The 25,957-nt window shown below is 38.6% G+C and overlaps 1 protein-coding gene across 2 annotated transcripts in view; it reads left to right on the top strand.

Moving 5' to 3' along the window:
• The window catches only part of FAT3 (FAT atypical cadherin 3), a 331,100-nt gene that overhangs the window by 182,958 nt on the left and 122,185 nt on the right, over positions 1-25,957 (top strand). For both annotated transcript variants that reach the window (XM_075050110.1, XM_075050109.1), the window contains exon 3: positions 9,357-9,418. In XM_075050110.1, coding sequence (XP_074906211.1) covers positions 9,357-9,418 — 62 coding nt within the window. The remainder of the gene's footprint in view (positions 1-9,356; positions 9,419-25,957) is intronic.

Here is a 25,957-nt window from a genome sequence, read left to right as displayed (position 1 = left end):
CCTCTGTCACCTGCAAGGCTTTCGAATGTATTTGGAAGGACAGTATAATTAAAAACGTGGAAATAAATAGAAAATGGGATAAAAGTGCTCATGGGTTTACCAGAAGTAAATCGTATCAGCTTATCTTGATGTCATTGATAAGATGAAGGATGTTCTAAGAAATGCTCTGTGTGTTGTCTACATGGACTTCAGTAATGCATTTGATATGGTTGCACTGCAGAATTTATGAGGTACGAGGACATGGAAATTAATAGTCTAATTGATATGTGCATATGGGTCTGGCTAAAGAGGAAATAAAAATGATGAGTCTTGAAAGAGGAATTTGCATGCTGAAGGGCACACATTAACAGATTATTTCAAGTATTGGCCAGACAAATGACCTTGTTTGGTGGTTTTTTCAATGATGCTGGCTTCAAAAGTGGGAGTTTGCTCTGATCCAGAGATAGCAGGCATCATCCAAACAAGAGAGGTTGGGGGAAAAAAAAAGAAAGAAAGGATCCCTGGGAGTTTGAAGAGTAGAAATTCCTTAGCGAAGTAAATGAAACGGTGCATTTGAGGACTAATAACAAGATTGCCACTCTCTGCTAGATGTGCATCCACTGGAGACAGTAGTTAGGCTGCTTTAGTGGGGACGTGTAGACATTATCTGGAGCGCAGTGTTCAGCCTCCATCCCTCAGGCTTAGGAGGGTTAAGGGCTGGAACTGCAATGCAAGAAGGGCAATGGCAAGTTCATTAGGTGAAAGGAAACCAAAGGAGCTTGACTTGTTTAGTTAACCAAAAAGAAGGTGCAAGTTGCTCATAAATGGAGTCTGTCTAGAAATCAGGGCTTTCAACCATATGGTCATGTTCCCAAGTAGCCTTCCAGGAGGAATACAGGGAACAGAAAACCTGGCTGCTTTTAAAATGGAGAGGAATATTTAGGAGAGCGGTGGCTTTGCCTGCAGTTGCTGAGGACTGTGCTGGCTGAGTTTTGAAGGGATGAAAGGGAGTCCCTCTGAGTCCCCTGTTCCACCAGGCTGAACAGACTGGCACACCATATTGTCATTTTAAACAGATTCTAGGAACAAAAAAAGCCAGAATCTGCCTTTAAAGGAAAGCATAATCCAAATTCTTCATTGAAGTAAATGTTTGCTGTGCATTTTGTGCAGAGTTTTGGTATTTTCAGCAATAAGCTGAGGGAACTCTAACGAGAGACAGAAGGGACAACCAAAGAGGAATAAAAAGGTTTTGCTTCAGCTTCTCCTTTTTTTTTTTTTCTTCAGACATAACCACACATTAGAAAATGTAACTGTTTTTAAAAGCAATCATTTTTTATACCTAGCTTGTTTCAAAGAGGTCATTTCACTCTCATTGTCACCTCAGGAAAAACAATAAGGCAGCAGTCCTCCACGTAATTGCACAGGCTCGCCTGGTGAGTTCTCTTTCTTGTTCAATGAAGGATCATTCATTTAGATCAGAATACAGTCTTTCTAAATTAGAGGTTTACATGTGTAATTATATAAAATGATATGTTTGTTTACATCTCCAAGTAAAATGTACAACATTTTCCATCATTTATCTTTGAAATTCAATTTCATTTTGTCGATCCCTAATTTATTGCAGGAGATGAATGTGCTGTTAGAGTGTTTACAACGCCTCTCACTGCCTGTGGGTAATAAAATTACCCTGGTTATTGCTATTCATTTTGACATTTCTGTGGTTAGGAATACACAACAGTTTTACTTTCCTGAATATATGGTGGAAATCCTAATGCTATTTATTGTGGCTGTCCCTTTTTTTTTCCAGCTAAGGTCCTAAATTTACTTTCAAAGAGTAGCAGGACAGTTGACAGCTGATGGCTATATTTCTCAACAGATGTGTACTCTTTTCTGTGTTCAGTATGTGTAGGGAAAGGCTGCGTTCATACTTTTTTGTGTGCTGTTAATAAATATTTGAGATTGCTAGTAAACTCATCAGTAAACTCATACATTCCCATATGAATTTCAGCAAATTCAGCCTAGGGACTCTGTTGAATGAGCAGTGAGTATAACCAGTCGCTGAATTTATGGAACATTTTTGGAAAAGCAGTGTTTGTTTTACTTATTCCTTTTGTCTGTTTAACTTGTTGGGTTAAAAGGCCCATATTTTCAGCAAACAGTCCCAAGGCATTTTTCTCCCCAAGCAGAGCTTTCAAGGGTAACTCTACAGAACGTTTCCTTTGATATCTTCCTGTGGTTTTCATTCTGTATCCTTGTTCCTTACAGTATTTGAGAAAGGCAGATTGGGAACTGCATCTGCTTTGGACTGTGATGAGATAGCATCAGTGTTGCAGGATGTTCAGAGCATCTTGCAGGGCACAAGAACTCTGCAGAGAAAACTCTCTGATTTTATATTCTTGTTTCCACTTCAAATTTGTTTTCTTTGAAGATGAGGATCGGTATCTTAATGAGGAGAAAGTTTCCTCCAGCAGCCACGGCCTAGAAAGCTTTGAGACGAGACCTCGGCTAATCCATCCAGACCATCTCTGTGTGGGTGTGATGTATAAGCCCTGACATATATGGTCCTGTGCTGCCCGGCTGTCCTGGTCAAAGACCCTAATGCTGGGAGTGGAAAGGATGTAAAGCATGTACTGCTATGACTTGCAGCCAGGCAGTATATTCTGAGGTTTCAGTCAAACCCTGCATAATAACCTGACATCCCTAGTCATACTTCTAACCCACCCCGCACTTGTATTTTTTTAATGAAAAGTTTTTTATGAATATGCATAGCAGGAAAAAAAAAAGGTGATTTAATAATGGGCAGTAAACCATGCAGTAAATTGTACCCTGTTAGTCTTTTGCTGGGGAAGGGGAAGACGTTGCTTTCCTACTCGACTTCCTAACTCTATGAAGATAGTCTGCCTTTAGCTTAAAACAGAAGAACGTATTGGGGTTCTTGTACTTTAGCCTGCTTGTTACCTGTCATATACTCTTTTCATATTTCATCTAAACAAAGTTTGGAAATGAGAAATTAATAAAAGAGTCTTTAAAATTTCAATTTTTAAAAATTTAGTCTTTATACCATAAAATTTGCAACACTTCCAGAGACAGCAGTAAAATACATATGTCTCTCCATACCAGATTCTGTTATCTTTTAAGGAAACAGCTCAGGTAAGGTTATCCATCCACAGGTTGAATGAAAATAATTTAATTTGATAAGGAGAAGGTTATTGAACTCTCCTTGGCTTCATAGCCATATTAGGGAAATTCAATCTGTGTTAGAAAATAGCCTGTGGCAAACTGATTTTTGGTCCCTAAGTGCCATAGTATTGAAAAATATGTGAATTTCTCCTAAGCCAAAGGTCAGTTTAGTTCACTATATCACACCTACAGCCGTGGGCTGATCTGGATGCATAGAGAATAAGCATCAGAAGAAGCAAATCCACAGTAATGTTTCCCTCTGTGTACTACCGTTCCAACTATCCAGTGCTTAGAGATTTCCTGTGCCATAGCCTTCGCATTTAACAGCCCTTGGTGAATTTTTCTTCTGTGGCTCTCTAAGTCTATGAATTAATTTGTTTCTAACACAAATATTTTAAACAATGCATATATACAGAAAGAATGAACATCAGTAAACCTCAGAGCTAAATATACCTCTGTAAATATGTGTATTTTAGGATAATTTTTAACATTCACCTCAATGGGTATATGTAAAATGTCACACACATACATATACATACTCAAATATTTGACTGTATGTACAGTATACATGTATGTATTTGTATAGCGTGGTCTATCGACTTAAGCACACACAGACACGCAGAGGTTTTATTTGTATGAGGGCCCTTCTGTGAAACGAGAGCTAACTGAAGGCAGAGCATGGAGTATCCAATTGGAAAATCCTAACTGGCCGCTCTAATTAGAGCATTGAAGGCAGAGTTAGCAGGCAGGCTTGCATTTGTCCAGGTGCAGTCACCCTTTCTGACTGCAAGAACAGAGGTAGTGAATGCCTTGAGTTTTCCAGAACAGAAAGTGTTAAGAAAACAAAGAAGTGCTTAACTCTTCCAGCATATAAATTAAAGCTTACGTGCATAGGCTACTCTGGCTGACTAGTTGATAATTTATGGAATTTATAAAATAGTGTTGTCCAATAAATACATGATCCTCAGATGACAATTTGGGCTAGTGCAGGTTTGACATTATTTCACCCATCTTTGGTTGTCACCTTCACTTTGATCAACATCAAATTCACCTAAGATTTGAAAAGTCACTATTTGCTTTTACTCTGTCTGCATTTCTCAAGATTCTCACCTTGCTTGCATATTATCCCAGGTTTCGTGTCAAGTTAAAAATAAAAATAACCATAAACATAAATATCTCTGTTGGCTTTAGGCCATCCTATAAAATATATTTATATTTCCAGTAGCGTACAAAACAAACTTTGATAAAGATTGGCAAAAATGCCAGAATTCAAATTAAATTTTGGAGCTCTGGTAGGATTACATGGCAGTATCACAACCTCCTGAGGAAGGAATAATTTGGATATGCAATGGAAATATAGTTACTGAACTTTCTTGAAATGAGAGATGTTGGCCTCAAATTACATTTGAATATAAATTTGTTTGCCTTGCTTTGTTTATGTTAAATACGTTAATAATTTTCTATGCTTTTTCATGTATACTTGACTAAAAATAAAAATGCAAAGATTACATTCATTTGAGAAAGATTCTTAGCTAGCATAAATTTACAGAGCTGCTTTGATTGCAGTGGAATTGCACTAGATCGAGCCTATTACCTGCATATTATCAGAGAGCAATGTGTACTTTTGGGTATTCCTCAGATATAGACATTTAGCATAGCCACGTGTTTAAGCATCCAAGCAGAACTACTGTTCAAAAAACTACAATACATCACAAAAGACTCAGTTTGAGACAGAACATTATACCACTTTTGAATAACAAAGCATACCTTAGCTGACACAATAGAACCAACAAGCTGCTGCTTTTTCAGGTTTGCTGGCTTTATTATTAATAAAGATGCAGTTTTCTACAAAAAAATATCATAAAGCATTAGTCATACTGTTGAATTCATAACTATTCCTGATTTGATGTCATCTTCAATCATCTATACACACAGACACGCATGCATCCACACACATACCTGGTATTAATTCTAAGACATCAGACCTATGATCAAGTTACTGTTTGCTAATAAGTTACATTTCCTCATTTGCACTCTAATAACTGCATGCTTCATTCATTGCAAATGTGAAGAAACTCATGTGGGTTTTGATCTTCCACTGAATTTTTTTCTTTTTTTCTTTAGCATCTGTGATGTGCTAAAAGCATTATCCCAAGCATCAGTGCTAAGTGTTGCTCAAATGTCTTGATCAAACATCTGAGCCCTAATAACTGGTGATTTGCTTCAAAGATGATGCATTGACTGAAGATTGTATAGGCTGATGTATTAGTTAAAGTGTCAGGATTTCTTACTCTTAGTCCTGTTCTTTCTTCTGTGTCACCATGGCTGCACCTAAGCTGTAAGGCAGGTCCACCCCAAATCTCTGGTTCTCTCATCCAGAGTATAAGGTGATGGGGTGAAGGATAGTGCTATTTCTTCTCCGTCCACATGCTGAGTTTCCTTTTAGAGTGGAACGGTGCAGGAGAGGATGATGATCCTATCCAGTGTACAGTGAGGTGCTGGAAGGATGTTCCCCAGTCGGTGTCAGCTGGGACTCGTTGCTCGTATAATGGGACACGTTGTGCAGGGTGAGCTTATTCACCTTCCAGCACTTCTGAACTCTGTAATGGGAGGAAAACAGTAATTGTTCATTTATTAGGGTGGGAAAAGGACTCCAATACAAAAAGTAACAGGTATTGTAGAAAAGCAAGTTATACAAGAACATATAGTTCTCTCCAGGCTGAAATATTGGGTCAAGCAATGCTTTGGAGTTTCACAAAACAGTTCATTTATATGGCCTGAGGAACAGATGTGCCAGGATGCAGAGAGAGATGTTTTAACTCCGAAAGTCAAAGAAAAGTATGAAATGCTGGGAACAGAATCACATAACCTAGCCTGTGAGCTGGTGGTTTTATTGTAAATAACTTTTCTATCGGATCCAGTTTTCCTGTTCACTTTCACGGCTGTTCTTAAAGAATCATCACAGTTATAAATATCCCCTGCCCTTAGCAGGACCATGATGTTTCCCTGGAAACTTGAGTGAAACCATTTGAGAGGTGTGCTATGACTTTTGAAGCTTGTTAGTGGTTTTGACTATTTTGTGATAAATGCGTGCTATATTTCCCAGCTGGCTTTGGACAGTTGTCCAGATGGCTGTGACTAGAAGAGCTACGGCACATATTGAAGGGGGGGAAAAGAAAGGGTCATTTTTTATCATTGTCCCCTTGTGATTTTATATCATAACCAGCGGTGCAGCCTAACATCATTTCTTTGGGTTTATTTTTCTCTGTGAGTTATTTTCTTTAGATAATGTCTTTAAACCATAACAGAGTATGATGATTTAATACAGTTAGAGAAGAACTAAAACTGGAATATAGTCTCTTGTGCAAAGCCAAGTTTCTCTCAGTTGCCCCTGTATCTCAAAAATAAACTTCTACATCCTGCTAAATATTACTATTACTATGTATCTGTGGCATGGAGTACTCAATACAGGAGGGAAGGACACAGCAAGGTTTTCATAAAACCCATGAAATTAATTTCTTTGAGACTGGAGTGGTGAAGCTGTGGGTAGTCTTAGACATAACTGAAATATATTTTCTTTTTTCAGTTTTGATGATTGGTCTTAAACAGAATTCCTTGAAACGCAGTTTTATAATCTGAAAGGACCCGATTAACATCCATACTAATACAGGACCATAATTAAATGAATATTAACATAAAGTGGTTGAGAACTGATTTTGTGTATAGTCATATTTTAAACAGTAGTGTTGTGTAGTGTGATCTATCCGTGACTTCAGGAATGTATGTGGAAGAGAGCAGCAAGGAGACTGGAATGGGGCCACCATGAGTGTTGGACGGGAGAGTTCCTCAGAGAACAGGAATGGAAACTAGAGGCCCCATGACTGCACACACAAATAACCAATTATTTCTGCAGAGTATTGTAACAACCTAATGGCAGTTACATGTAGAGCTGTCTTTAAAGCAAAAACAACTAGTCGTGCTAGCACCATACTTCAGGGTCAGGTCTGCAGAAGTGATGGTGATGGTCTGGTTACCTGCCCTATAGGACCACCTGTTAAGTCTGGGTGCTAAATCTGTTAAGATCTGTCATGTTTAAAATATAAGCAGTGCGTTTGCAGAGATTTGTCATATGTTCATACACCTCTTTTGGAAGGAAATTCAGGTCTGAAGGCAGTATGACCATTACTGTAGTCCAAAAAGCTCTATATTGAAAAAGGAAAACAAACAAAAAAAACTTTAGTGATAACAGTAGTTTTGTGAGGAGGAGCAGTAGTAGTAATAGTAGTAGCAGTAGTAGTTTTAGTTTTACCAATGAAAGACAAGTACTATTCATTCTGACAGTTAGTGATACTCGGTTTCAGATGTTAGCTCTTGGTCTTCAAAAGGAATGTGAATTCATCTGCCTGAAGCTTCTTCATGATGAGGACAGAGACCTTCTATAACTTCCAGCTAGACATTTCTTGTTTAAGAAGAAAGTAGGTGGAGTTCATAGTGGAAGATGATATAAAAATGTTCATATTTCTTACCGTGGTTAGGTTGTGCTTGATAAATATCCATAGTGACCATGCATGTGATGAACAGGGATATTTCACATTTGAAATTTTTACTTTATCAATTTGTTGGGGCTGAACTTCTTTCATAATTAGGAACTTCTTCCCTGTATCTTTGCATTCTCTCTAGACGTGGGGGGGATCTTGTGTGAATGACACCAATTTGTCATCCGTGCTGTCATGTCTGTTTAAACTCATGCAGTGAGTAGATGTCTCCCATATGGTGTAACTGTTTTGAATACTTACAATTGCTCAATGCAGGCAATACCAGTTACGGTTTTTCAGCCTTTTGCCAGCACCAGGTTCTTCCATGTAATTGTAATGATCCACTGTGGCTTCTGTGACCTCCCCTTGGGTGTCACTTCTGTGGTGTAATAGATCTTGTAACCAGTCTGAAATATTGGAGGCAGAGTGGATTTTCTTGCGTTCATTTCACCCCATTAATTCAAGTAATATTTCCCACCTTCTCACCAAAACAGATAAAGTGATTCCTTCAAGAAGGCAACAGTGTATGAGGAGCTGTAGAAGCTTTCTGAGACTAGAGGTCTTATATAGATGTAAGATGTTGCTGATGGTTTTTTTGAAGAACTTAGGAATCCAAACATTGTGGGTTTCTGTTTAGATGTTTGGCTGGTCTGATTGAATAAATAAGTATAGTAGGGAGTGTTTATTTTCTTGTCTTCCTTGGTAATCTTAGAGATGAGGAACTCTTGAGAATGACTTTGTCCACTGGCATTGTCTCCAAAACCAGCTTTATCTCTAGGAAAAATTGATCCCTTTATGCTCGTCAGAATCTATCACAAAACAAGCACATGATGCCTTTTCCTATCCAAAGAAATGTTTTGTATTAGGGAAAACTCAAATCTGCCCTTTAAACCTCTAGTGAGAGCAAAATAAAAAACTAAGCTATGTTCATAGAAGATATGCATCACTTTTCTTGAGGGAACTTTGGAAGTGTTTCATTTTCTTTTCTTAGTATAAATCTCACAAGAGGTTAATCATTTGTGAAAGTACATTGCTTTAAAAAAAAAGATATCTTGATCATCCTTATGTAAAAGGGTACTTTATTTTAAAGACTCAATTTGAGCATGGAACAAATTGATGAAATTGTAGTACAAAACCTTTAATGCATTAGAATGATTACATTTGGAAATCATTATGTATACAAGTAGTTATTACAGAAATAACCTTCTTTGTCAAGTATTCTTGGTGTGAAAGTAATCAGCATCCTATCCCATTAATTGTTTGAGAACTCTGAAATCTTTAATGAGGTTTTTTACGGAAGGATTTCAGTCAAATGCAAATGATTCACTGAAGCACTTAATCATAAGACAAATAGTGATTCTTTAGTAAGTTTTTTTTATTCACTGTAATAAATGTAGCATGTTAACTGTAGATACACAGCTAGCTTTTTCAGTTACTTTTCTCACAGCATTTTTCTTTAAAGATTCATTGTTAGTCAGAAAGTCATAATGGCTGCACGGAGAAAGAAAATGCTTGACAGATGTCAAGAAATCTGTGTCTGATATAGCTTCAAATAGATTTCTTCCCTTTGAGTGTTTGAAAAATGAATTTATTTCTTCTGGTCGATAGAGACATATATTTTTCAATGGGTGTTGACAATCAAATATCATCCTTTTTTCACAGGTCTGATTACAACAACGTCAAGAAAATTGGATCGGGAACAGCAAGCAGAGCATTTTTTGGAGGTAAGATTAAGTGGAAAATATATGTTAAAAGGTTAATTGATTTTTGTCATTTAAAATCACTTCTTCCTCTTCCAGGAGAGTGGTATTCTCCCTTCTCTCAGTGTATGACAGACTCGCACAAAGCTGGGAATTGCCTGATTATACAGAACAAATAATACATTTTGCAATTCACAAGCATGGGAAAAAAGTGAACAAATATGCACAACACTTGCTTTCCACTTCTAATCTGCTTCGGTTAAATCTTTTATTGTAGCCCTTAAATTTTATTTGTGACAGAAGTTTAGAATATCCAGAGCAAAATATTTTTTTTTTTAATTGGTGGAATCACCCCAGCCCTGCCAAGATTTTCAGTCTCTCAGATTAAATATGTTTAAAGTTTTGCATCTCAGAGCTAACATACAAAGTATTCTTTTGGATGTAAGCAAACTTTGACCTTGCTCACATTCACTGCATCATAAGAAACAATGAATAATTCCGTAGCTTTCACTTACTAGGACTATCAGCAACAATTTTCAAGTTAAAAATTGCCCTCTAAAAAGAGTGTCTAAAACATTCCCTTGGCCCTTAGATGAATGTTTCTCTTTATAAGTAGCTCACATACGTTGGATCTGGAGTGATATACTTGTAAACTACTGGTTTTACCACATGTGTTTTCTTTCACATTGCTGTACACCATGCTGAGATTTTTTTTCCTTTGGCTGGAAGATCCTTGAGGCTGTTCTCTTGTCTATTTGTGAAATAAGGAATTCTTGATTTGTGTTGTTACAAGTAAAAAAGAACCATATTGTCCCACATAATCAATCATTCCTACTATGTATTTTAGGAAATCCCTTCAAATCCATACAAGTTAAAAAACATCTGGACAAAAAAGTTCCAAGTGCAATCACTATCTGGCAGCAAAATGTAGTAAACTATACTTTTGCATATTCCATGGCTATTTTTGTTTTTTAGAAATCCCAAATTATTTTAGCTAGTGCAGAACACAGGAGAGAAAAGTTAAATTTATTACTGTACAAGTCGGCGGGGGGGGGGGGGTGTTCTTGATAATTTACTGTAGATTCTTATACATTCCAGGCCATAAATAAATGGAGGGAAATAAAAGGATTTTCCCCTTTTTAGGATTTATTAAGTTGGAAAGTTAGTAAAGTAATCATGTGTTCCAATAACTATAAGCTTTCCAGTTTATGCTGTCAGAGAAGATTGCGAACTGAATGAAATTGGCATTGATTTTGAAATATATCTATTGATGAGAATCTTAGGTCTGTAAGTCTCTTTTGCATTTAAGTGTTTGCCTCAGAGACCTCAGTGAAACACGCCAAATTCACATTTCCCAGACGATTCCCATATAGATGGGGAAGTGTTACCATTAATAGCAAAAAGAAAAAATAATTACTTATAGGAATTAGGTTTTAGTCATCAATACAAGTTAATATATTTCTTCCCCTGAATTTTATCTCGTTTGAAACAATAACCATCTGCAAGATTTTGAGGACTGAAGATGCACTAGAGGGAAATTGGTGTCACAGGCTGCTCCAAGGCTTCTGAATGGGGAGTGGAGGGCAGGCTATGGAGGAGAGAAACACCTGAGTGGGGTGTCCTGGAGAAGTGGGGAGAGGACCAGAATGTTATACAGTCCACTTGGGAATGGTGTGTGGGAGAGGGAATTGGACTCTGGTGGGGACACAGCCCTGATGGCCAAATCGCCCCTTTGAGCTGCTGCTGAAACGTCGACCATCGCTGCCTCTTGGGAGGCACATTCCTGGGGATCACAGCAAATAAGCTGCTGGGGGTCCAGAGCCAGGCTGGCCAAGCTGTGCTCGTTCTTGTGGCACACTCAGAAAACGTTTTCTAAAATGCCTGGCTGTCTCTGTGTGTAATTAACCCCCTGGGGAGGCCTTAATTGCCGAGACAACCGTGGTCTCCCAGTAGTACAGTATTTCCCTTCCGGCTTCATTTTATACCCTTCTTCCAGTAGGCTGTCTGGTATAAAAGAGAGCAAAGTTGGCTCCCTTTGAAAAGCTCTGATTAGTGCTTGGCCTGGCAACCCTTGCTCCCCTTTGCCCAGCGCATGTGTGAGGCACTGACAGACCTTTCCTAGATACAACTTTTTTTAGTTATTTTTAATAAGCCTGTCTTTTCCCTACCTGAATTTGACAGGGACACAATACCCATACCGGCCAGTACTTACTAAGTAAATTCCATTACGAACAGTATTTCCACCTCTTCCTCAAAAGTTGTTAGGAAAACGAGGTGAAATAAGACGGCAAGTGTTAGTCATTGTAATTGTGTGTAACGCCAATGCTCATCCCGAGACTGCCGCCGCCTGTGATGGCTTGGGGTGGCTTTTCTGGAGTCGTCTGTCCCTGTCCGTATCGGAGGAAACACAAATTACCAGCAAGGACTGGATGTGTATTTTTAAGGCTGCCACGCTTAGGAAAGGTGAATCTAAGTGACTCCCCTTGTAAGTACACAAGAAGTCTGTTGCAAAGTAAGTACTGAGCCCAGGTCAGCCATGCATCTCTTCTTCCTTCCTCCTTTAATTATCTTCTTTGGATGTATGGACCTGTGTCCGTGTGACTTTTTAAACAGTACTGGAGGCTGCTGTCACAGGACTTGCACTTACCAAAGGGTATGTGCCAAAGTGAGTGCAGAAACATATCTAGACCCTGAGTTAAAAGGTGCATGAGAAAGTCAGAAATAGACTCCCCTTTATAATAATTGAGACTTTTTGTTCATTTTGGTGGTGGTGTTTGGGGAGGGGTTTTTTTGGTTGGGCTTTTTGGGAGGAGAAAAAAAAAAAGTATTTCTTCTTTTTCATTGATTGTGGCATTGTCAATGTTATTTTTTTTCAGCTCCCAAATTGAGGGCTTAATTTTTTTGACACATTTGTAATGTCTTGCAAGGCTGCAGGTTTTATTCAGTGCTTGTTATCAGGTAGAATTTTTCTGCTTAGGTTTAAATTGGATGTCACTGGACATTATACACGATGGTCTCTTGCTTTAGTGGATTCTTACTAATGGAATAGTTCTGCCTGAAATGGAAGGAAAAATGACCACTTCATTACATTACTTTTTCACATAAAGCGAACCAAAAGCATTTGCTTTATTTCCCAGACTTTCTTAAAGATTCTGTAGTTGGGATGAAGTATTTAAATATCTGTCTGAAACAAGAAAGGTAATTCTGAGAGTTACCTGCTTTCTTTCAAGTAAATGGAAATAGCGATGTATTTCCAAGTGAGGTGCAATTGCAGGTTTCAGGTGATCTGTCTTTATTCTCCTTCAATAATTGGACACATCATCCTCTCCTTTCATTCTTTTACTTCCTTCTTCTGGGTATGCGTTGTCTTCTAATAATTTTTACGTTAACACTTAACTCTGTCTGCTCTTGTATTATGGTAATTTGCAAAAAAGATGAAGCTAGAATTGGAGAGTATTAGTGGAGTTTGAGCTATGGAAAAACACAGAAAATAGTCTGGCTGTTTTTTCTGCCCACATTTTTTGTAGATGCCTCCTAATCCTGGTCTGACTGCTTTACAAACTCTAGTGATTTTGCTGTGATTTTATGCAAACAACTGCTGGACGGATGGAGGTCCAATAATAAGCATAAAAATTAAACCATTTAATGTAGGATCTGCGTTGTTGTGTTGTGTCAGCTGATTTTGAGATGTCCAGAATAGGAGTAATTCCTCATCTGCTTTCCAGTGTACATGTACAGCTTGATGGGAGAGGATTGTTGAATCCAGGCTACAGTTCATTGACTTGTGTGTTCAGCCTGGAAAGTGAATCTGAGCGCATGCTTTCTCACCTTGAGCGGTTTCTGAACACGCTGTTGGAGATGCTGGGTTACTTATGCTTCCAACATGGAAAGCCTCCACAAATCACACCCACTGCTGGGGAGTTCAGTTTGCTGGAAATTTCTGGAGCAAGACTTATATTTAGCAAAAGAATAAAACAAAAGAGTTACAGGGTTCAGTGTGCAATTCTAGCAACAGTCTTTGAAACTTTTGATTGGAAGGATAAACTATCTGTAGCGAGAGATGACTTCTTCTCCCCTTGATAATGGTATATAAAGTTTGTGCTTTTAAAGTGCTGAGATAATTTAGTCTCTCCTTGATGAGTACATGTGGTACAGGCTCTTAAGTCATTTAGCCAGTTTTGAAAATTGTATCCATAGTATCTCTCTGTTCCTCTAAAATATGTTTAGATTTACCACTCTAGATTCATTCAGAAATTATCTTTTAACATTTGTCATGGTGGAAAACTTGTCTATTCAAAGCCTCTCTAAAGAATAAAAATAGTTGCTAATAAGCATGGTCGGAACTTTAAATCTCTTCAAGAGTGACAAAGCAGCTGAAGACAATAGGTTTAAAAATACTGTTACAACAGCCTTAGCCTTTCAAGGTCCAAGTCATGTACCATAATTAATGAGGAGGAGAAGTGGGAGCAGAGCGTTGGCTTAGTGCAGCTAATTTTTAGCCAACTTAGTGCTATCAGAATAGTAACAGTGCCTCTCAAGTGCCTTGCTTTTGTCGCAAATCAGTATATACAAGCCTCATCAATCTTCCTGCTGTGATGCTTGAGTGTAGCTCTGAGAAGGATGTCAGTAACAGTGCAAGGGGTTGTAATGAAGATAAATTAGTAAATCTGATGTGTCAAAATACATGGGCTGAATGAAGCATATTGGTTTCTATTTACTGTAAGTACACTAACAGGGTACAATAAACTGTGTTACATGGTATGTATTTACATGCAGTAATTAGAGGGAAGCATAATAATCTGCTGTAATTGCACCCTTCTAAAAAGAATTCAAATTTCTGCTCGTTTAATGGGAAGTTGTAATTGTGAGGGGAATTTTGATGGAAGGACTATCATTTTATTCCACTGGGAATTTGGTCTGGAATATCACAGGGAAAATTGCTGCGTGAAACTTCGTGGCCAGAGTTTGCAGGGGAGACGGGGTTTAAAATCTCAAAAAGTAGCATTTTAAAATAGCACTGCCTCTCAGTTCTTCCCACAAACCCCACGCTCGTGGTTCACTGTTGGACCGGCGCTGTGTTCTCTGCCATCCTCCTCTTTTCCTCTAGCATCTCCCACGCGAGAATTTAACAGATTTAACCTTGTTTTGCTTTTGAGCCTATTCAGTTAGGCTGTAGCCTTTGCTAGTGGTGTTGCCTGAAGTCAGTGGTCCTTTGTGAGAAACCGCAGCGTTTTCTGAAGAATATAGGCAGCCGTGTGGCAATATGCTCATGTATATTTTTACAGGAGAAGTACAAAAGCTGAAGTTCAGTGGGTTTATGTAGCTGAATAGTGCTCTACAGAACATTGGTTGCTTAAATCCTGGATTACGGATCTGTGTAAGCATTTGTTTCATGGATCTTTAGCATTGCCCACATTTGGCAGAGAAAGCTGCATTTTTTCTCTGTGACATGCTGGTGATGGGGTAAAAATGAGGCAGTGTGTCTGATTGAACATTTTGTCTGAGGTTTAAATGGCTCCAAAGGCACACGCCTTCCCTTTTGTAACATTGAAGCCTATCAGATGATGCAAGGGAAATTAAAAAAAATAGGTAAACAGCCTCTTATTTCCGTCCTGAGCTTAAAAATTATTACTGACTGTGCTTGCTGGAAATAAGAGAACTATTTTTTATTATTTTGAGGACACCTGAAAGGATTTTTAGTGGAACGGTAGGTACGTAGAGGCAACTTTCTAGAAAGTCAATGAAAGCTGTATCATGATGTCAGCTTCACATGGTGACACACTGAACTTGAATATCAGCTTCAAAGTTGGGAGAAAAAAGAAACGGAAAAAAGGAAAGAAAGGGGAAAAAAAAGAAAAGAAAGGTTAAAGAGAAAAGAAAGGGAAGAAAATAAACAGTTCTAAAAAAAGTCAAAAGCATGTTCATCTAGTACTGCCTCTCCATGGGTTTATCAGCAGAGGGGGAAGCCGCCTGTGGGGTAGGTCAGGGTGGTGGTGGATCTAGCAGAGGCCCGAGTTCCCGGCGTAGAAGGCACATGCTGAGCTTGCTCATCCCACGCTGCAGATTTCCATCCTGCTCCCCGTGTTCTTCAGGAGTTGTTATTCTGCACCAGCTTTCTAGAGATGCATGGGCTGCAATTGCCCCCCTTCCCCTTTGCCTCCTGATTATTATTATTTTTTGTTTCCATCAAGTGCTATTTTCAGAAATAGCCAAGAACTTTCCAAAGGCAGGAGATGACCGGAGGTTAAAACTCTCTTTCAGAGACAGATTTGCATATGACATTGCACACTGCTTCTCATGTGTATTCAGGCAGAAAGTCTTACACAGCAAAATATGGGAAAAGTCCTGGTGTGATTCATCTGTCTGCCGTGATAAGTGGTCTCCTCCATTAGACTGTTGTCTCTAACTAATATGATCTGATAATATGAAGAATTATCACGTGCATCACTGAAAATACTACTAGTTCTAGTTCAATTGTTAACTGACTGGCCTCTGTGCAAGAGATACGAACAGGAATTTTAAACTGCAAAATAATTAAGGCATGGCGTTTTTACGGATTATTCTCTTTTCTTTGATTATTGCAAATTTCAATAGCTCCCAGATGTCCCTTTATTATTTTAGATAGTGACTTAAGAAGTAACACAGACGACAAAACCTAAGCATTGGGAAAAATTTAATAACATTCTTCTTCATGCATGTGGAATTTTAATTTTGTTTTCTTATTAAATAAGAAAAAACTCTTCATAAAATGATAGTAATAGGGTGAAATAAATTTGAATTAAAAAAAAAAAAGAGTTGTGTATTTAAATTCCTTAATATTCCACGTTAAATTCAGGTAGCCAGTGGGAAATGCACACAACTCTGATGACGTAATACATACCAAAAACAAGGGGCAAGAATGGGTCCGCATATATCAATAGTAGCAGTGACCCTCAGCTCATTCCAGTTATTCAATGAAATACCAATAGCCTTGAGAGACTGGATGTGCAAAGAATGCCTATGACATTTCCACAAAATTTGTAGACTCTAAGTCAACTCTGAGGAAGCTTTGTTTGCTTTTTGCCTTGTGCTTGTGGTTAATTTCAGTCTTTATTGTTTTAGATACTATTCATCTAATTCTTTGAATTCTTTCAAGATGAGATTGTTTCTCTCAAAAATGTTTTGCACATGCTAACACCGGGATGATGTCAAGGAAAAACACACTACTGGGAGCTCAATTAGTGCATCATTTATATCCAAGTATCTGATTCTGTCCTCTCTTGGAAAGTACTTAAATCGTCCAGTTAATCTGATACTGTATGGAACTTCTTATTTAGTCCAGCATTAAAAATCTCACACTTGTTTGGTTAATCCATTCTATTGATTCAGGATACCAATAGTAATGAAGAAAAGCAGTCCTCTTCTCTATGTTAAATGAACTTCCTAAATCAAAAATCTTCATAACTCAACATGCAAAACTTTAGGTGTCTGTTAGAAATGCTTGACAATTATAGAAATTAGTCAAATAGTTTATAGACCTTTTATAGATGTATTGTAAGCTTATGTTAATTTATTTGGGTATTAAAATAAAAAAACACAGGTAATTTATTATTTAGTCACTCCTTAGCTCATGGAAGAGATTTGATTATCCCAGTTAGTCGATATATAAAAATGGCAGATTCACCATCTACAGTGGAATACTGCCCCAGGTATATTTTCCACAAAATCATGTTTCACTGGACAGTAAGTCTGCTAGAAATGGGCAGGGAACAATTGATATTAAGATCCAGGTTTAAAAACCTGTTAGCCATTTAGATGAAAAGTCGACCCAATATAAAGATAGAGATGATTTTGCGAGTACTAATTCAGGTTCATATTTTGAAGAGCATGGCAAGATCAGAGTTGTCCAGGGCTAGGGCTTTGGTTCACATGCTGCGGTCTACCATGGTTGTTGTGCCTTATTAGAAAAATCACATTTCTGGTTCCCTAGAGCTTTGCCTTAGTTAAGGAATGATTTGCATATATCTGGAGTTTGCAGAGGGGAGGGAGCTTGTTTTACAGATTTCATGAATCACTGACCTGAACTGTTGGGTCATGAAATGAAGAAATGAAAATCCGCAAAGCACAGCACTGTCGGCTTTTTCATGCTGGGCATCAAATGCCTCTTTTAGGATTTTCCTTGTGGACCCACAGCAATTTAGCAGCAGGTCTTGGCTTTAAGCACCTCATTGCATGCAAGCACGGAAGGAGATACTCAGTGTATAGGCTTCGTGTGCTGTCTTATCAAGCATTTTCCACCTCTTTTAAAGGCGTAACAGAGAAGGTGGAATTGTTCCAGGAAGCAAATCCAGCCTACGGGCTGCCACCCTGCAAGGTCCTGAGCATCTCCCGGGAGCTTAGAGGTGTATCAGCATTTCCTTGACCATCTGGACCTAATTAAAATCTCACTGGACTTAGCATCATGCAGTTGTGAAGTCAAGTAGTGCAAGAAAGTGACCTTTTGGTTAACTGGCTTTACGTTAAGATGTACGTGATGTGACTGTGGAGAAGAGAAAGTCTTATTTATTATCCTAAGGGCTAGCTGAGTTCCTTTGCTTACCCTGAGTGGTGTGCTTAGTCCAGCTTCAGTAGCAATGATTTTCTTGAAGTTATCCCTGATAATCCCCAGAATGAGAGAATTAGACATAGGCACCCATGGCTGCATTTCCCCAGGTATGTCTGGTAGTGGATGAGTGAACACATGAGAGAAAAGCAATTTAAAATATACCCAACACCTGTTTCTTCTGCTCTGTTTGCAAAACTACGAGATGGCAGAGCATTAGATCAATGCAAATGGGATGGAAAAGTATTATTAAAACACCAAACATTATTGTGTGGTTTGAAAATTAGGTCTGCACCCATGTGTTAAATGCTGTTGAAACAGAGAGGAATATATTAATGGTCTTCCTTCTCGTTCTATAAATCATTCCTCCTGCTAAGCTTGTGTAGGCAAATTCTGTGATGAATCTATACCAAGTTCTTCTTTTCTGTCAGGATTTAGCAGTTTGGTCTAAGGTTGCTTTCTTGCTGAGGGATTAACTCACAGATTAGCTCAGGGTTAACAGGTTTTTTCTTCATTGTATGTTTCCTAAGATCTGTAGCTCTCTTTTGTGGGCTGGAGCCCACCTACCAGGCCCAAATTGGTCGGATATACCCTTTCAGGGTGTCTCTTTTGCCAGGCTCGGTACTTGGAGAGACAAAGAGTCATTGTGAAGGGCACACTGCTTTGCTAAATCTTCCCATTTGTTTTATGAATGTACCAATGTTTAATCTTCTGCAGAAGCAGCAGGAAATCTTTCACATGATTTGAATCTATTTTAGATGTACAGAGCCTTTGTGTTATCTGAAGCACGTCTGCTTTAGTGCTATATCATGTTTTCTGTAGCATTTGCAATACCCATCAGCTGCCAGACTGTTAATTTATGTCTGTAAGTGTTTGAGCACACACACACATGCATGCACACACACATTTTGTGGAGGTCTGTTTCCTGCCTTCCTGGGTAAGGCCAAGCTGAACGTTGCATTTAAGGCAGGGGAGCATCTTCTTCCTCGATTAGGAATACATTGCATCTGTACTAAAATCCTTCCTGGGCTTAGGAAATCCTAGTACGCCGTTTCATTAATCCATCATTTAGAAACATGCCCTTAAACAAGTTTTGCATCTGTTTGTCCATTCTCCCCGGGTGATCTGTACTCAGCTGCTCAGAATTCATGCTTGTTATCTCTTAAAAAAAGTTAATTCTGTGGTATTTTCACAGTGACTTCACTTGCCGCCACCATTTCTACACACCAAATCAAACCACCCTGCAATATGTCGTGCAGGGATCCCAATAGTAAATCTCCAATTTCTTTGACTTGAGGGGACTTTGGGTTGGTTTGAGACAAGTTCTTTGATCACAGGCTGTTGCAGGGTCCATGGAGTCTGACTGGAGATTGTTCCCAGGACACCCGCAGCTTAAGAGGTCCCTTCCCCAGATCATCTTCACTTGTGAGCCCTTCAGTTTACTGGCAGCTCTTCACAAGGGAAAAACTGGAACAACTCTTTCCTTTTGCAAGTTCTATTAGATTTTACTATCTTCCCTACAGCTCTCTTTTCTTCATCATGGTCAAGATCATCCTTATTCTTGAGGTCTACTCCCTTGAGTCATACTGTCAGTCTAGAGTAACATCATCTGGGTTTTCTCAGTGCTTCTTCCTCTGATTTTTTTTTTTTTTTTTTTTTTTTTTGCCTCCACCTTGTTAATGCTCTTATCATCCAAGGTCTCATAATTTCCAGTCTTGGTGATGTACTGAAAACTCATCATTCCCCAAAACTGCTCTCACTAGTCCGTGCACTTGGTGATAACCTCTTCCTAGTATACCTTGAATACACATTTTCTTTGAGTCTCATCACATTCCTTACAGTCTCCTTCCCATATCCTGTAACGTCTTTCAACAGTATGTATTCTTCCTCTCTATCTGTTCATTCATATTCCCAGATTGGCACTCTGTCCTTCCGCCACATAGTCCTTCAACATTCAGCTTGAGCAAAAAAGACATACTGGAAAGGGTAGGAAAATGTCTTGCAAAAACATGTTAGTCTCAAAAAAGAGTTTATTTTTTTATTTTAAAAATAATTTGTTATGGCAAAAGTGCATCATTGTGTGAAATGTGCTGAAATAAGATTGGAGTATTCAGCATAATTTGTAACATGACACAAATTAAAGTATTTACTAGACACCTAGAGATAAGAAAACCTCTAATCGGGTTGAGAATCAGTTTAATAAGCATATTTGACACCTTTTTTCTCCCTTAATATATTATCATGGAACATAAGAATCCTAATGCTTTTCTTATCTGACTTCAGCTTGATAATAATCAGAGACCAAACAATTCTGTTGCTTTTTATGAAGATATGATTTAAACAGAAAAGTACAAAGGCCCTGAAGCATCAAGTGCTATGAAATCTGCCCTCAAAAGCGGTAATTTTCTTTTCCCAGCCTAACAAATTTCAGTTGTCAGGAAACAGATTAATCTCCTCGTTCTGAAATGTAATATTGCTGTTTGCTAATCTCTCATGATACAGAGACATTGAAAATGTTATCATAGCAGTTCTAGAGTACATTTTATGTTTTGGCAAAAAATAATACTTTCTTTGGCAAGGAGTATTCTAAATATTCAAAAGCAAGGATTAACATGAATAATTGAGAGCAAAAAGAAGCAAAATAATGAATTATTTTTTCTCACATTCCCTGGGAAAGTAAAAAATACAAATATTACTAATAGCAGTCTGTCAGTTTATGGCTTCAGCTTTTCAGAGGACCAGCATGTTATCTTTAATTCAAATACCAACAAATAGCTTATTAATACTTTCTGTCATAGCCTCAAATATATTTGTTTTTCCCTGTGAATCTTGTTTCCTTCCACTATCCCTCCAGATAATTTTTAAGGTGTTGTATAAATAAAAATGTGTTCTTAACCCTCAAGGCCAAACAGCTATTTTAAAGACTTAATTGAAAAAAACATGGAGTATTTAAACATGTGTTTTTATATTGCCACACTTTAAAAAAAACAACACATGACCACAGTTTAAAAAACGCTCAGAAAATTTCTAGAAAGTCACAAGTTTTAGATTGCACATTTTAGCTAAGCAGAGATGATGCTTTTTTATGTGATACATCAAAGTATGCCAAAATGGCATGGCCTCTGTTGACTGAGAGGGATGCAGAAGGCAGTGAGACGAGTGCGTTAGCTTGATGTCAAGACCATAATGTATAGCAGAAGGAATAAAAATATTAACTAACACGTGAGGCTCACTTGCCTATAGTCCTTATCCTCCTCACCAAAACCCTGTTGTTCGAATGGACCTGCACAAACTCTGTGTGTGTGGCTTTGGCCATATGTTTGTGGGATTAAATTGAATACTAAAGCCCAGGTTTTGTCTTTTTTTTCATTGGCATTTACCAAGTGTATGTACAGTTAGGGATCTTTCACTATTTCTGTTGCAAACCACTAGATACTGCCTGAGTGCAGTCTTAACTGTAGCACCTCAGCCAGGGAATGGCATTTTAAAAAGTAAAATAATATTTGCCTTAAATGCCTTCTCTTCAGGCATTTAATCCTCATAATATCTGACTCTCAGTGTGAAAGTATCAATTGAAAGCTGTGGCCTTTTTAATAAAAAGAAGTCTGACGTGTACAGAAGATTTTGGTTTTCTGCAGCACGGGGAGGGTGCCTGGTGATGGATCACACCGGCGATGGGACACCCAACTCCCAGCGAGCTGCTGAGCTCCCGAAAGAAATCCCCGCTGCGGCAGCACGGTGCTCAGTGTGAGGCAGTCATTTATCCTGCCTCTTGACAGAGCAAATTACCCTTCTCGGAGCTGTGGGCTGTGTTTCCAGTACCTCGTTCAGTTCCAGCAGGGCTAATTTGGTGTCCCTTCCCTCTCCACGCTGTAGCATGGACTGAGAGCTACCTCAGGACTTCCTAACCCGAGACACCCTCCCCGCTTTCTCTGGAGTGCAATACGCTCCACTAGCCCTCGCGTGCCTAAACAGTAGTAGCTGAATAAATCACACATTTATGCTCTGTTTTCTAAAGGTTATTGAGCACACATTCACCAGACTTACATAGCAAAACAGGAATTGCATCTTAAACTTTACTTAATTGACAAACTGCCTTTGCCTCACTGAGCCTGTAAGTAAGATGTAGATATTTTGTCAAGTCAGTAATCCATGGATTAGACCCGCTCTTAATACCCTCATTTCTGAAACTGGATGCACTTTTGGAGAACAAGTATATTTATATTTTGTATACAATTTTTCAAAGGAAGCAGCGGCAGCGTCTATAGATGGTGTTGGCCAGGGCTCCACATGGTGAGCAAGCACCTGTGGTCCTGACCCCAGCGTCTCAGCACGGGGATTAGCGCGTGGGGCTGACATATCTCATCTCCCTGTGCCAAGGGATCGCGGCTCCTGTACCCATCCTGACAGGACGCACTTGTGCTGTTCAAGAGCTCCCATAATTCTGGAGCTTTCTCATGGCTATTCCCAACAAAGTACCCAGCCCCTTTAACAGCTCCTGAGACAATCTCAAAAGCAAAGCAGCTCCTAGAGCTTTCCTTTTTCGATCTCTTCTGCTACAAACCAACAAAGCGACTCATTAGAGGGATGCCTTCTGTTTCCCCCCTTTCGCTCCCTTCACCTAGTGAGGGCTAATTGGAAGCCCATAAAATGAATCCAGGAGAACTCTCCTCCTTCTCCCATATATCAGTCCTGCACTATCAAATTGGGCATATTGTCTCATGCAGTGTTTTATTGTCCCCCAGATCACATTATCAGCGGAGCAACCTCACAAAGGTTAATAACTTTACTAGGTTGTCTCTCGGTCTGACATTCTTGCTCATCACTCTAAATCCAGTCGTTTTACCGGTGGTGTTAGACATCTCTACTGAAGTTAATTGGATGCTGCTTGCCGCTGACTTCAAACCCAACTCTATAAATCGTAACTACTTGTAGCTGATTGTCCCTGCTCTTAACTTTCATTTCACAACTGGGAAAAGTATGTGTGGTTTGATATACCTGGCTTTTCAACCGCACTCTTTGACATTTGCAATCCAATTATCGGTCACCTTGGCCATTCGTTTGGTCCAACTGTCCTCCCGTTGGTATGCCATGTGTCAACACCTACTCCGTATACTGCTCTAATGGGAAAATAAACAGTAAATTATGAGCCTGTATAAATCCATTAAAAAGTTACTGTGACTCCCTGGAAGTGAAACTGAAGTGCTCTATGCAGTTGCTGGTATCCAAAATTGGAATTGCTGCTCTGTATTTCTAGAAGGTCCCAGCTTACTGAAGTCAGGCAAGATAAGTATGTGTCGAGAGCCTTGGTGTCCATACAGTAAGAACATGAACCTTAAGGGCTGTGCATAATAGGATTTTGATATTACATTCTTGAATAAATGGTTGTCACCAGTAGAAAGCAGTAAATTTATATTAATCATTTTTTATTAGATATTTCCTTTCCCCAGATGGAAAGTACACTTCCTAGGCTCTACTTACATTTCACTGACCCTTTGCACAGCACTGAATGCCATCCTGTGGCTGCGAAAACCCAATGCATGTTAAAGACTAATTCTGCAGAAGAATCGCAGTGCTAAGAATATTTTAAAAGTTGCGATCTTTTAAAATTCCTCCTGCACTGCAGGAGTAGAGTGCCATCTTCTTATTATTCAGACACATGAAGTTCTCTTTCCAGGACTCCAGGCACTGTGTAATTAATTAATTATAATAGTATTAATTGATTAATTAATATTAATAACCTGAACATTTTTAATGCATTCTGAGTGTTACTCAGGGAAATTAACTTTTTGGGCCAGGATGTTTGGGGGGGTTTTTTTGCAACACATTTGGAATGTTAAAACTTTGGGAAAGCGTTTCCTGTTGTATCGTTACCCCCAAATGACCTTGTTCCTATACGCGCACCTACTTATTTATGTCGGCAGTATGGTCTTGACAAATTCTGAAAATTATTCTTATACATTGCTGTTCGCAGGATCACTGGCTATATGTGTAACAAATTGAACCAATAGGAAAAAAAATATGTTAAAGAATTGTGTATGAAATTACTGCTTCTTTAAAGTAAACAGGAAATCCCACATTTGCTTGGGTATTAAAGTAAGATTCTTCCCAGTTAGTTATAATGCATACAGTGGTGGTGGGGCTGCGGTGGTACACATCTTCTCCACCCTTTAGTCAAAGGCTTACAGCTTTTAGGTACTTAGTTATGCAGCTGGAGCCCAGAGCTGGGCAGAAGCTGAACGAGAAAAACAACTGAAACAATGTTGTTGAGCTCTTGGTGTAACCCTGTTCTCACCAAAGCCATTGGGAAAAATTCCCGTTGATTTCCAAGTCAGAGGATTTCAGAGCTGGCCAGGTCCTTCTCCACCAGGAAGATCCCTGTTAATTCTTCGGCTGCTCAGACAACGTGAGCTCGGTTCCGCAGGGAAACACTTGTCTTTAGACTTGCCCTGTGCGTCTCTAGGCATGCGGTGTGTGCATACCCTGCCATCCATGGTGTGCTTGGGGATGCTGAGGCTGTTCAGGTGTTTGTGGAGGTTTGTAGAGTTTCAACAGAAAGAATGCTGAAAAGAGAGCTAAACTGACTACATGAAAAACAGGGTTACAGTGAACTAGTCCCTAAATGTATACTTAGCTGTGTCAGTCTTGTCTAGTGAAAAAAAGCAAGGTTTTTACTATGTCGGATGAAATACAGAGTCCTAATGCACCCATCAGGGAAGGGGCTGATGGCTGTCATCCTATATCACCAGAACAATTATCTGCATTTTCAGTTTCACATCTTTTGTACTGGATATAATACCCGAGTCCATTTTCCAGGCTGACTCTTCAAAGCTGGAAACTGAATTTGGAAAAAGTAAAAAAGTAGTCCAAGAATATGAGGTTTGCTTCAAAATCAGAATCTGCATTTTTTTTTCCCTATGTATAATCTCATGCTGATTCTCAGCCAGCTTGTAAAATTGACCTCATGTCAATGTAAACTGGATAGTAGATATTTATAGGACACTTAGAATCGAAGACAAGTGGAGATTGAGATAATAAGGCTTGTCTGTGTTGCCTGTTAGATGAAACTGTGATTAAATACGGCCCAATTAATGCTTATTATCTGTCTAAAATTAATTTGTCACAGAAAGTTGTGAAGTAGGCATCAAGAAGTCAAGTAGAAATTTTTATTGCTAAAATCAAAGCAATTAATGATGTGTTTTACTTTAACCTGGTCTGACAAAAGCAGGAAGATACTGTCTTTAAAAAAACCTGCCTTAGGAAGAGCCCCAACAACCAACCTCCTTATTCATGCTTATCTCCTTTACCTTATTTTATGTTTCAAACTGATTTTCTGAGCATTTTTATACTAGCTTGTTTGGTATTTTAGGACGTAGTCTTCATCTGACTACAAAAATTACTTTATTCAAACATGCATGAGTAATTGCTATCATATTGTCCTCTAAGTTGATTTAAATTTTGCTTTGCACCTCATTGCTAACCAAAGAAACTTCTATCAAATAATGTATCAGAAGAAAAATCACATCTTTATTTTTTCCTTTTAGATTAATGAAAACGGTTACAGCAATCTTCCTGAGTGTCTTCCTTTAGTTCACTAAAGCCAGATAAATTTCTGAGGCCTAAAACGTCCATTTTTGCCTTTTATAAATTTAGAATATCTCTACAGGATCAAAAAATTGGAACAAGCTGTACCCCTTAAAGGTCTGATTTTATATACTTTCTACTTGGCTAAGAAATCCATTTTTTATTAATCAAGTTTTTAACTGGTAAGCTTTATTTTGAACATAAAACTGTAGAAGCTTCATTTTTGCCCTGAAAAAACTAAATTGCATTTAAATGTCATAGGCTACTTGTCAGGCTATCAGCTATAAAACTGTCTTTGAAATGTTTTGCATGTATGTGTGGATGGAGAGCATTCATTATTTCTTGCATATTGTGGAAAAATAGTGTGAGATGGAAACTGGATATTTTCAGCAATTACT

Source organism: Buteo buteo, chromosome 18 (genome assembly GCF_964188355.1).
Source record: "Buteo buteo chromosome 18, bButBut1.hap1.1, whole genome shotgun sequence".
NCBI lineage: Eukaryota > Metazoa > Chordata > Aves > Accipitriformes > Accipitridae > Buteo > Buteo buteo.
Note: the sequence above shows the minus strand (reverse complement) of the source record. Positions and strands in the feature narration are given on the sequence as shown.